This window comes from Bicyclus anynana, chromosome 8 (assembly GCF_947172395.1).
Source record: "Bicyclus anynana chromosome 8, ilBicAnyn1.1, whole genome shotgun sequence".
Taxonomy (NCBI): domain Eukaryota; kingdom Metazoa; phylum Arthropoda; class Insecta; order Lepidoptera; family Nymphalidae; genus Bicyclus; species Bicyclus anynana.
This window is the reverse complement of record NC_069090.1, coordinates 5,994,180-6,008,238: the sequence shown is the minus strand read 5'-3', so window position 1 is coordinate 6,008,238 and position 14,059 is coordinate 5,994,180. Positions and strand designations below refer to the sequence as shown.

At 33.2% G+C, this 14,059-nt stretch overlaps 1 protein-coding gene across 6 annotated transcripts in view; it reads left to right on the top strand.

The window, feature by feature from the left end:
* The window catches only part of LOC112051626 (homeobox protein cut), a 184,506-nt gene that overhangs the window by 76,162 nt on the left and 94,285 nt on the right, over positions 1 to 14,059 (top strand). For all 6 annotated transcript variants that reach the window (XM_024090343.2, XM_024090342.2, XM_024090341.2 and 3 more), the window contains one exon: positions 12,143 to 12,472. In XM_024090343.2, coding sequence (XP_023946111.1) covers positions 12,143 to 12,472 — 330 coding nt within the window. The remainder of the gene's footprint in view (positions 1 to 12,142; positions 12,473 to 14,059) is intronic.

The window sequence follows — 14,059 nt, the reverse complement described above, 5'->3', positions numbered from 1 at the left end:
CGCTCGAATCGCCAATCGGATTATCGTTCTACATGTATAAAAGACGAAAATTCGCGCGAGTTCTTACCCCTTTCACCCCCGGGGTGGGTGGGGGAGCTAATGGCAGCACCACTCGGATTCATTAGTAAATTAGAAAGCGGATGAGTCCAAAGTTACGAAAATTCAATATCTAATAATGATTAGCTCCTCTCTCCAATACCTGTCTATCGCCAATAGAACAACGAGATTTGTTATTAGTCATAGAGCGGATAACGGGAACATTTTAATCCTAAAGAGTATTATTTCAAATATAATTTTTGAGGAAATATTTGATTGTTTGTTTGTATGTTTGTATGATTTGAAAAATTCTTTCACTGTAGGGAAGCTACAATATCCCCAAGTGCTATAGGCTACATTTCAACTCCATATTCTTACGGTAACGGGAACCATACCGATGAAACCACGCGGCGTCTGCTAGTGTTTTATAATCGCATTGCAAAGATATTATTGACTACTTTTATATTATATATACTTTTACAATATATTTTTTTTACATATATTCAAGACAAGATTAAATATAATTAGTAGCTTCTTCACTTAGACTGCTATTTTACTTTTTCAAGCTTTACATTCAAAGTTCTTCAAATAACATAACTCCATATCAAAGCCCTTTGCTGTTAGATATGCGCCCGACTCTATTGTCATAGCCAATCCTAGTACAGGCTTTACGTCTTATTAGAGCGTGCTCTATACTGATGTTATAATAACGTACAGTTACATAAAAAAAAACCTTGTGCCCAAAACCTTAAACTACATACTTAGGATATTAATTGTTTACACGAAAAGTTTTCCTGTCTACCATTCACAACAACTTTCTATATCTTCGCAATAGACACAAGTTACAAAAGCACCCCGTTTGAATTTGTCAATTTGAGTTTGAGTTCGGAAATTTGTGAATTGAATTATTTAGTTTCCGATTGGATTCTGTTTGGATACTCGTTTCGGGTTTTGTGTTTGCCTCCTACCTGACTCGCGGTTGGCGAGTTCATGGTTCGCGGAATATGTTTGTGTATCCGAACGTTGTCAATGGATATCAAATCTATACACTTTATGGTCAGATAACTTTGACATGGCCGTTTGACTAGAAGCTGGCTTTACATAAAAAGTTATGAAGTCATTTTACAGATACAATAATTTGTAAAGTGGTGGTAGGTATTTCATCTAAAAAGGTTGGAACTACGGTATAAAGTATTTTTTTAGATTAAAGTCATAACTAATACCTTGAGTGTGTTCATCAAAGTGTGTCATTTCTGTAATTTTTATAGTATCTAATAGTTGACATAATAAGCAGATGGTCCAATTTCGTTGAGTTGAATTTGAAAACCATTGCTTATCTTCTTCTCCACATATAAAAGCTTGACTTTTTTGTCTTGGATAGGCTTCTGTAACGGATAAAATTTCGCAGGACATGTCCTGAAAGTACCTGTCAACTTGAGGTGTCCATATTCTGCAGATGATGATGATCATAATAATAATAAATCTTTATTTATCAAAACTACATTCTCACAATAAGTTTGAAGCCCTGCCTCCTGTACTAGTTATTACTGTGTTAGAGGAGGCGATTACGTTTGAAAGTTTAGAAGTAAACGTAGTATTTTTATAACAAGGCAATAATTTATGTACTTATTTACTCAGTGTCCTTTAATATTAACTATCTGTATATTTAAAAAATACCTTCGATTATGTAAATATTAAAAAAAGAACTTGTTTGTCTATTCCCCGGCCGCGCGTCGATACCAACGCAAGGCGAACTCTTAATCTCTCAATGTCAGTTTTAATTTGCCGCCGGCATCGAATTACCTTCCAAGAGTTTTATTTTTGAAGCGTATTCTGTAGACAACGCAAAGGAAGCACGTTTCGACAGCTGCGGAAAAATTCATTTTACAATATTCCAAAATTATTGTATGTGCCAAATAGGCTCGCGTTTGACTACGATCTCACCTGATGGTGACTGTAGATAATCTAAAATGGACCACGCTGTCCTCGAAGATGCTTAATAACTCTTGTTTTTAAAATAATAAATCCTAAGCTATAAGAAAACAAGAACTAAGGGTCGGTTCCACCATCGTCTGCTAAGTGGTGGACAGTCTAACCATAAGTCGTGTCATATGCCAAATGACAAAGACAAAACTTGTGATTAAGCTTATTACACACTTAACACAAAGTTACGAAATTCTCTGTTTTTAATACATGTTTCTCCTTAATAGTAGATAATCTAAAATGGACCACGCTTTTCTCGAAGATGCTTTTTTTCTCTTGTTTTTAAAATAATAAACCCTAAGCTATAAGAAAACAAGAATTTAGGGTCGGTTCCACCACCATCTGCTAAGTGTTGGATAGTCTAATCGTAAGTCGTGTCATATTATGTCAATTAACAAAGACAAAACTTGTGATTAAGCTTATTACACACTTATCACAAGGTTACGAAATTCTCTGTTTTTAATACATGTTTCTCCTTAATAGTAGATAATTTAAAATGGACCACGCTTTCCTCTAAGATGCTTAATAACTCTTGTTTTTAAAATAATAAATCCTAAGCTATAAGAAAACAAGAACTTAGGGTCGGTTCCACCACCATCTGCTAAGTGTTGGATAGTCTAATCGTAAGTCGTGTCATATTATGTCAATTAACAAAGACAAAACTTGTCATTAAGCTTATTACACACTTATCACAAGGTTACAAGATTCTCTGTTTTTAATACTTGTTTCTCCTTAATGAAGCTGGTGTTAGAAGTAACAACAATGTGCAACAAACGGTGTCGAACTTTGGACTTCACGGATTTCAGATAAAGCTATTGAGGCTGAAATTCAAAACTCAATATCCAATGTTCCGTCTAAACTTTATAAAATCGTCATCATCCTCTCATATACAACAGAATTTGAGTCTTTCAAAAGGAGAATGGTTAGGCCCACTACACTGGACAAGACTAGTATGATGAAACACAGACTTTTAGAAAAAAAAGGAGACGTGACCAGGAACAAAATAGGACCTTACGAAAGTCCATGTGTCCATACGAAAGTCGAAGTCATTAGACTATCGACGCTTCAAAAAAAGTCCTGTGTTGAGAATTTTCAAAATGGAGAAATATAATGCTATCCTCATAATAACAAATTGATACAAATACCTACAAAGGACGGGCCAGCCGAGGGGTCGCAGACAAAGGCCCGATATAGGTAAATAAACTTGAAAAATTTAGCGCCCTACAAAACAATAGACACGGCATTAAAGTAACTAATAAAATCTGTTTGTAAGTCTTTATGGAACTAAATAGAATCCCCAAAACTACTGATCCGAATTTATTTCTAAATATTTAGTTACCTACGGTGTTTATTCTATTTGTCTCGTGTAATGTGAAAAATAAATATTTACAGCATTTGAACTAGACAAATACATATATTATAATATGTTTATTGTTTGTTAGCAATAAGTTTTAAACAAGATTATTAACAAAAACTTGTAAGATGTATGAATGACTGTGCTTTTGGATAAAAAAACATAGATAAAATAACTCTTTTTTTTTTCTAAACTAGACATATTATAACAAGTAATACCAAAACATTCATATTATAAAAAATATATTAAAAAAAATAAGAAAAACCTACCTATTTAAGATAAAGGATAATAAAAAAGGCAATTAGACGTATAAATAAGGAAAAAGAAACAGATTACAGGAGCGATAAACTAAGTTAAGTAAAAAATTAGTCATGACCATTAAAATTTCCACTTCTATACATTCTAAAGCGGTATTGTGTTCACTAGACCAAAACAGAACCCCGTAAGACTTAAATGTTTTGAGCTAATACTTAAAATCAAAAATGTTCACAATGACAATCAAGTAGCTTGCTATAATGCTTATACATATTCCTGTCCTGTCTTACAAATTATATAATACATATTGAAGTTTGTAAGGATAATGATCGTTATTATTTCCTATTAAAAAAAGGAGCGTGGTGGGTCTAAGCTCCATAACTATCCCCTCTCCTATAAGCAAGGAACATCTGACCGTAGCAATTCAGTAAAAACTTTACAATGACAATCGAGTAACCCTACTCAATGGAAATATTCGCGAAATGATTTTAGAAAGATTGAAGAGCAAATTGCTCTCAATTTTTTATTTTATTTGCAACATCGTAGCTCCATAACGAGTGCACCGCTATTAATTCGTATTGAAATACAAATTAATTTCTTAGAGCGGCGATGCTTATCTGTCTGTAATATTATAAACTAGCGGAGGCTAGTGACTTCGTTCGTGTGGAATTCCTGAACGTTCTATATAACTTCACATGAAAATCTTCTTCTCGAAGTATCTATTGATGGGAACATCATTAAAATCCGTTGCCTAGCTAAACAGCCAACAGACAACGGAATGAGAATTTGTTGTTTACTATGTTTTTCTTATTTTATTATCTATATTTTTTTTGTTTACTATGTTAAGATGCGAAAGAAATGTCATATCTTATGTTATGTTACTTTTTTTAAAACAGGCGTCCACAGATCTGCGTATGTATCGTACGCATCGCATCAAACTCTTTTGTCTGTCTCTATGTTCACGATAATCTCTATTTTAACTAAATTACTCTTATTTTTCTAAAATTTTCACAGGTAAAAACACTTGTTTACTTTATTTTATTCATGCTCGGATGCTAGGAATAGACAATAGACATCAATAGCCCATTATTACCCAATGCCTGGCTTACAGGACAGGGAGTGTAGAGCATGAGTCCCCACGCTACTCCAGCGTGTGAGAGGTACCTACTGATAACGTTTAAATCTATAACGATCACTATCAGATGTTATGATAATGATAAGAGCGAAAAATTAAAAATTCTTGGAAGAAAAACTCATTATTTCGACAAGGATTCGAAATCAGGACCTCATGATCCGAAGCCGCATTATCTTATCATTGGACCACTGAGGCAGTTAATGGTATTGTCCATTATTCTTCAACGCGTGACACAGCACACAAACAAAGGCAACACCGATGGCCCCACGAAACCTCCCGGCATGACCCCGCCGCCGTCTGCCGAAGAAAAATTAACGCACAAGGGTCGGTTGGCCCGCATTACACGGGGAGCGGTCACTAATTAATGGAAAAGGATTAAATTCGTACGAATTGAAATAAAATAAATATGATAAAGGACGGGCCTCCTTAGCCGAGGGTGGTTTCGGCCGTAGGGTTCGCCTGTCAATACATGGGGGGCTTAATTAATTCGGGTTTTTCTTTGCTCTGATAAGGTGGAAATTAGGCAAAGGTACGTAAACTCCCACAGGGCAGAGGACCATTCCTTTCATTGAGGAAGCCTGTGACACTAGTGATGATTTTAAATCTGGTTTTATATGAAAAATCACAATTTAATTTAATCCAAAAATTAAATGGTGGTAGGATACGCATAGGAAAGTTGGTTAATAATAAAAATTAAGCTTGCTTATTTTATGTTGTGGTAAAAAGCACTTGAAGACTCATTTTGAATGAAATATAAAAAGAAATCCATGAATTTTTTGACCTACTTAAAAAAAGGGTAAAACTAATAATAATGATAGTTTTATGGCATCTGTTAGTAGCTTATTAAACTGCTTTAAATATCGTTGAATGTTATAGAAACCTTTAATCTTAAACATCATTGTTCATCATAAGACGGATGCGACATCAGACATTTTTCAGAATAGAAAAAAAATGTATTTAAACTAGCCCAGTATCGTCTACGCGAATAACCGTGGGCAGCTATTTTCCTTCATTATCGTCCGAACCGTTCTACGTATTATGATTTAGGAGCGGATGTATTCATTGAAATTCACGGCTACACCGTTATCAGATCTCATCTCTTCATGTATCATATTAATTGGGCACAGCGCATCGGTCTTAATTAAATGTAATTTTTATTTCGGCTTTACGATTTTTAGATTACATTTCCACATTAGCGAAGGCTATACAGTTACGTTTGAAAATGTTTCGTTCCCGTGATTTCTGTCGAATTAATTAACATAATGCTCGCACACAGCGACGAGCGACGTAAAAGTTGTGTACATTTTTTAAATGTGTGCCTTCGGCAATGTTTTCCGATTTTCCACTACGATATTTTGTATTGAAGTAGAGCACTTCGTATTTTGCGTAACTGCATATCTGTAATGTGGGTAAAATAAAATCTGTATATGTGCTGCAACTTAGTCTGTTGTTGTGACCTACTTTCGATACTCGTACTGATAATAAAAACAACTGAATAAGGAATTTTGACGTAAATTTGTAATTGGACGGTGATCCGTACTTTAACTTTGAGTTGGTTGTTTACTCTATTCATATGACTGAAGAATAAGATAAGCCATTTTAACAATCATTGTACCTACTATAACATTAAAACGAAAGTAATGTAAAAAGTTAACGTGAATAAACAACCTTATACTAAGAATGTGATATGAAAAAATAATAAGTCACTAGCTTTAGACGAAAGAAACTTAGAATGGAGGTGGGAATGACAAATCAAACATTAATCTTTAAATAAATATACACAATAGTAATAAAACGGCTGGTAGAGTCATCTTGTTGAAAATGCTAGATGAGTTTCGTGTTGACACTGACTCAGACAGTAAGCTAACTGAGTTGGTGCCAATTTCGCAACAAATCATACATTCCAATGTCTTGCCTGTGAAATCATATAAGGAATTAAATTTTCATCGTCTTTTACCTTAATACTGTTATTTTAGTGCCGTCAATAAGTTTTTATGACATACTGCAATAGAAATAATTTGCAACTTGCAAAATACACCTGTATCAGCATAAAAAATTAAACTAAAAAGTTTTGCTATTAAAGTAAAAAGTAATGAAAACTTGTATTTTAACTAAACAATACTAAACGAATATTCATAAAAAAAATACACTTATTGAAATTGCGCACCATTTTCGATTGTTTTCATTGATTAAGTGTCTATTGTTCGAACTTCTGCCACCATAATCACTTAGCAACCTGCTTAGAGCTTGCAGTTTGCGTCTACCAAAAACAGCAAAAAAGGCGAAAGCAATCACCGTGTCAGAATACAATTTTAAAAGATACCGGATAAAGTGAAAATATTTTGATTACTCCAATCTAAATTCACGTATTATTAACCTTAAGTTTATTAGTCATTCCAAATTGACCATCAAAAGCCAGTGGCTTATAAGTAGTAATTAAATCTTCACCGATTCGTTCACTAGCTACGAATTTAACAAAGAACTGTTATCTATCTGAACCATCACAAAATTCAACTGTTTAAGCAATAGATTAAAGTGTTCAGAGTCTCACGGGAGGAATCGTTACGATAGCGGTACACTTGGTTAATGATTCAACTAGTTTAACGCGATTTACTTGTGAATCTAAAATTATATGCATGTCTTTATTGATATTTTTAATTTCTTTAATTTCTCATTTAATTTTATCTAATTAATCACCTAAATTAATTTTATTTGCAACTATCCCAAAGATATTATATTACGACTTTATGTCGCCATCAGAGTTTCAATGCATGATCATAACATTATACTTATTTCAGATAAAGTATTGCTTTTGTACACTAAAATCCTTGTAAATGTAGGTGCTTTAAATTTAACAAGAGTTGGAATTGCTTTCGTTAATCATAATCATTACATATTCACTAGAGCTTATTTCTTCGTCTCACTTGCAAGAAACCTAAAACAACTGAAGTAACCGATAATTTTCTGTGTTGCATTTCAACAAAAATGTTTATTTTATCTCATCTTGAAAACATGATTATATAATGATTTATTTATTTTGCTATCATCCGCGAAAAGTCGACGAACCCATGCGACAACGTCACCCAGGTCCGACAAAATACTCTCTACGTACGTTTCACCCCGAAACCGGAGCATCCTCAGGAGATGTTGACTCTACAACGTGAAATTGCAAAATAAATAAATCATTATATAATCATGATGAACTTCCGCAAAGTAACGCCTGCTTCTATCCAATATCATCTTGAAAACACTTTATCCTACCGCACCATCGTCTGGTAAATCTAACCATATTGATATATATATTTTAATTTTAAATTACGTACTAAAAAGAAAAAAGAAACATAATACAGAAACTGAATTATTCTATAAAAAGGTGCTCACACCACGAGAGATAGAGAAATGCAGATTCAATATCGATATAAGAAATAATAGAGTAAAATTGTATTTTATTATTTAATCAATCTTAGGTATTTGGTTTTAAATCTCAGATGCGAAACAAAACAAAATAATATTAATAATTCTCAAACTTTGAATAAGCTATTCCGAAATTTATTAAATAGAGGCCCGATTGATGAATACCGATGAAAGGACAGAAATTAATACAGACGCGGTGGGATTGAAGGTTGTATTGTTCGAAACATCGCCATTGTCTGCCACTAATCGGGTTCGATTTGTTTGTTTCGTGATAAATGCCGAGGTAAAAGTTTGAGATAGCAGGCTTTTAGTGAAATACATTAAACGGAATCTTTCTCTTTAAACCATCTATATGACTATCTTTTTAAACTGATAATTGACATATCGTCTAATAACTTAACATAAAAACAATACAAAACAGTCTTAGTTTAAAGTCTGCTGTTTAAATAGGAAACTGAATACTAATAATAATTAACTTAATACAATTGTATTTTGTTATTTAACAATATTCTCCTGAGTAATTATTATTTATCGTTAAAGTTATTTTGCAAAAATAGCTAGCAAAGCAATTAGTTCTTGAATGTTAAAAATAATTTCAAACTGTAAGTCCAGTCTCATTGTTATCTATGGCATCACTATTGTTTGTGTAAAACGAAAATAAATCAATGTCTAATTATCATGTCCATAGACTTTCGTCATTGTGAAGTTTTCTCACATTAAAGTATTTGGGTGTTGTCGCAGCGCCGTTACAATCGTAATTATAAAAATTTCTTCTAATATTTGAAGTTTCGGTTATTTTTAATGGTCCAAAATTATTTTTATTACATTTTATGTTACCGTTCACACAATTAAACTTGCTTGAACCGCGACGTGTGTAATTGAGTAGGCAAACATTCATGATTTTTAATGAATGACCGCAATGCTTGCATCGCTTTCGAACAATTTCTAACTTTCTAGTTGTAAACATAAGATTATTCGGTCGAAAATTGAAATGGTTTTATATAATTAGAATTAGAACGTCTGCTTACAAATTATAAATTCGTGTAATCTTTCATATTGTTGACTATTGTTGCTGATTTCACCTTATTTTCTTCGCTTTAAATCGTTATGTTCATTAATAATTTTTTACGTAATTCGTTCACCGTTTTTAAAGTACCCACTAACTTATTTTCAAAAATAATTATCATAATCCTAATATGGTTATGCACACACCTTATACATACAGTTAAAAAGAATAGCTTATTAACGCTATAAACCGCAAATTTTAATTTCTAGCACCTGAGAATTACAAGCGCAGAACACTCGTTTAATTTTAGTTTCGCAATTAATACAATAATATGAGATCTTGTGCATTAATTTAATCACGCTGTTTCAAGGAAATGAGTACTTCGACTGTAATAATGCATATTTACAATATAATCTAGATTAATGCGCTATTGAATCTATTTGTTCTATCTGTTAACATGCCTCCCACTTAATCCTCGAACGTAGGCTGAAACTAAAGTATTGTCGTACACTTACGTAACATCTTCTGCGGCAATTGAGTGTGATTGATCACTGCTGTCGTTATTGTCTGAATCATGATGCTGATTATGAGTTGAACGCATCACAAATGCTCTGTCACCTCTGTAAGCGTTTCTAATAATAGAATTCGAAATTATTGCTAAAACAGAAAAAAAGTATTATTTCAAAATAGGTGTTTAACCCGTAGACAGGTTAAATAGACAAATAGGAAACATTAAAATATATTTTTTAATTTCATTTAATTTCCACCGCATTCTCTCAAAAATGACAACAACTTATGCGTGAACTCAGTAAAGTAAGACAAGGCAATTCGATATTCGGTGTCATGACACATGTTGTTTTTAGGCACAACGACGGGTCAAACATGTTTGACAGTTGTAAATTAGTAATCGATTTTTATTTGTTTTAAAAAAATAATCGTAGTGTGAACACAAAACTACAGCTTCAACTTGTTGCAAATGAATTGGTACAAAAATTGTTTAGTATAATAAGGTTGTGATGGCAACATCACTACAAAATGTTTTAACTTATAACGGCACGCCAATCAATTGTCTATTTCTTTCTCTGTCTACGGTTTACCCATTAGCCAATGCTTTTAAATCTTTGAAAGGAGGTAATCAAACAAATGAATTGAATGAAAGATAAGCACTAATTGTCGGGTGAATCTACGCTATTAATCCGGCAATCAGTGATTTCATCGGACCAAGCGAGATGTGCGTGAACGCAATATCTATAAGGCTTCATGCAATAATGCACAAGAAATAGAGGCAGCCAATTACCAGTAAAGATGTCGAGTACATGACAAACTGTGGATAGTAGAAAATGAGATGTATATTTATTGTCTTTATTGTTCTGATATATTTTTTTTTGCATTATATGTATTTAATTGCTACTAACATCCGTTTGCAATACCGGCTATTTTTAATTGAAATAATTTTATTCAAGGAATTATATTATTCATATAATTGATGCATACACGTAAAAAATGTTTAATTATAAAACATCTTTTCATATTTTTATTTCAAAGAAAGCAAGAGGATCATGGAAGATCAATGATTTATTTACCATAAGTAAATAATAATAAATCTATACTAATATTATAAAGCTGAAGAATTTGTTTGCTTGTTTGCTTGATCGAACTAATCTTAGGAACTACTGAATTTTTTATCCCCGTATTCCTACGGAAACCCACACGGCGTCGATTAGTAAAATTATACAACAATTAAAATGATGAGAACAACAACTGTCGAAAGGACAAATCACAGACAAATATTTGCTTTGAACATTTTATTTAACTAATAAGACTATAGTAGAATCTCCTGTTACATAAAACTAGCATCATTCAGCTTAGTAGAAACCTACAGTGTAGAACATAACTCATCCAGTCTGCCAGCACCCTAAGCAGTGCTGCAGACGATGTTATCTGTCCACGTCACGCGTCCACGCAGCGTGCATTTCAAATATTTTTCCATCATTTAATTCTCATTTGAAAGCGATCAATTTCACCGTTTTATTGAATTACTATATGGTGTTATTAAACTAATTAATACCTGCAAAACAATGCGTCGTTCGAACTCTGAAACGGCTGTAATTCAGCGTCAGTCATCATTATTATTATCAGCTTAGTGTAACGGCATATTACAGCGCCAAACCTCATTGTAGATGAGAGTTTAGACTGACCATGCTGCTCGAATGCGGGTGGGTGAGCTTATGGTAAAAAAAATTGTCAATGACGATCACTACTTCCCAAAGCCGATTTGGTACCGTATTCGACATTAAACAGATAATAATGGGCTAAAGTTATTTTATCATCGTACATCATCACGGCCTATTAACGTTTTTTAATGACGAATATTGAATGGTATTGTACACAAAAACAATACAGATTGTAATGAAAATGCAGTTCTGTCCATTAATGCAGACAAAACCAAAACGGTCGAGTAGTTAGCAAATGAAAAAAGGGATTTTTGTGCCGGCCAATAATCAACATTACGCATCCGTTTTAATGAGATCTAGAGATTTCCAAATGAACAGGCAATGAATGGCACAGGAAGTAGCACAAAGGATTCTACGTCACCGGTCACAAGAACAAATAGGCTATGGGAACTGATTGGTAATTAGATTAAACACAACACGTGGAAAAGCGAATGCGAATCGATGTTTCCTCTATTGCACTATGCATATACCAGCAAATAATATACACTTGAGCAAGCCTTAACAATAAAGAAATATAGTTTAAAATCCAATGCAATACTTTAAAGTAATTTAAAGTTGGCAACAGAATGAAGAAGCGTGAAGGTTCAGTAACATAACGTAACGAGTTACTACAGTAAATTACAATGAATTATAAATTGTGGTTAATTCATATTTTAGTGCCTTAACTGTTAATAAAATACTTAAATTATATATAATTAATTAATCTGTTAATTTATTTGTTTCAGCGAGCTACCCTGGCGGAGAAGGAGGTAACGACGCTGAAAGAACAGCTAGCTACCACCAGTCCGACGCCCCTCCAAGCGACAGTACCCTCAAAAACCAATGGCTCTCACTTAGAACCCACGAGAGATCAGGGAACAGAAACAAGAATACCCGATAGATTTAGTCCAGACATCAAACAAGAGAAAAGAACATCGCCAGACATTGATGAGGATATAGAACAAAAAATAGAAATGGCTGCCACAGCAAGGAGTAATAGCAATTCCTCGAGAAGTAGTCCTGTAGTCAATCAGAGCAGTACCTTGGAGAACGAGCTCGCTGCGAAAGAAAAAGAGGTAAGAATATAAAACAATTTATTACGTTCATAATATAGTAAATTACCTTATTGCGATCGCATTTCAAGAACCAAATGACCAAATTCATCTTGAGAAAAGCTTTGCGGGATTTATTTTAATGTACCTACCTTCAGTGATGCTGGAACACAATTAGTGTACTCTACATTCCGCCACTGACAAAGACCGACTGTGATCAGAAAAACCGGATATACTTGTATATTTAGATCTAGGCCCTGAAAATTGTGTAAATCTACAGTAAATGTTAATTGAAAGTTATTGCTTTTAAGTGACTGCCCAAGACTCATTGCTACAATAAAAGTTCACTAAATTGTCTCGAATCCATCAATAAAAGTAACACTAAAGGATATCAAAATGGATATATCATTACATCCCGTATTGGAAAGGATGAGTTGTGTCTATGAGGTCACCCGGTTAACTGGCTAGAAAATTATAGTTAAAGGATGCAATAGCCTTGCGGTGCGCGCGCGCAGCCATCGCGTATCGAATGTAACGTACGATCAATAAATCAATTACATGCGCGGGGGCAATGTTGAATTGGATTTGACAGTTGGCTACATTTAGAGATGGACCACTATCGATAACTGATATTTTTATTATATTAAATAATTTATCATTTTCATTATACAACAATACATATAACATCTAATGTTACGTAGTTATTGTATATAAATTATGTCCTGTTCTTCCGGGCACTCCAGAAATACTTTCATCTACTAATTTTTGCAGCAACTAATGTAATGTCAGCAAAGTTGCTATTTTAAAATTTATGTAATTAAATATTTTAATTAATAACTAACCGTACAGATTAATTTATTGAATTAATTCTGCAAACATTATTCAAACAACTGCTTATTAAAAGAATAGGTATAATAGCCTAAAATTTCATCATTGTTCGTTATTTCTGAACATTGAGTGGTCATGGAAGATTTTTATTAGTCTATTATAAAAGTTGCTATCACATAAAAGTTCAAGTTTGTTTACACTGTTTAAATTATGCAGGCTTTAATATTTTATCTCTTTATTAATCAGAATTTCACAAAAGAAAGAAAAAATTCCATTAATGCATGCAGTAGTATATTTGAAACCTCTACCTTAAGAACTCAGGATCTGATGATTCGAGACCACATATACTATCCACTAAGTCAAAAAATAATATATACTATTTACAAAACTCATAAAATAACCTTTTATAACAAATTTTACAACAATGACGAAAATAGAGCTAAACAAACCATAATATTCGATTGTTCAACATACACATGAAATATCGATATTCTCGATTTTCAATCATCGACAATCAATCAAGCCAGCCCTATAGCGGGGGAACAGGATATGTTCAATGGAATGATTGATCGGCACCGAACGTTGGTAATCCTTGCACTAAATAAATATCACGTGGTACTTACTACAAACGAGCTCTGTACGGGCCAATTAAGCAATAGTTGTTTTGAAGAATCACCACTTGGATATAGACAGTCAAGCGTGATAGTAAAAATATCATATGTCACATATATCACACATCATCATCATCAGTCTATTATCATCATCCATACAAAGGCATAGGAT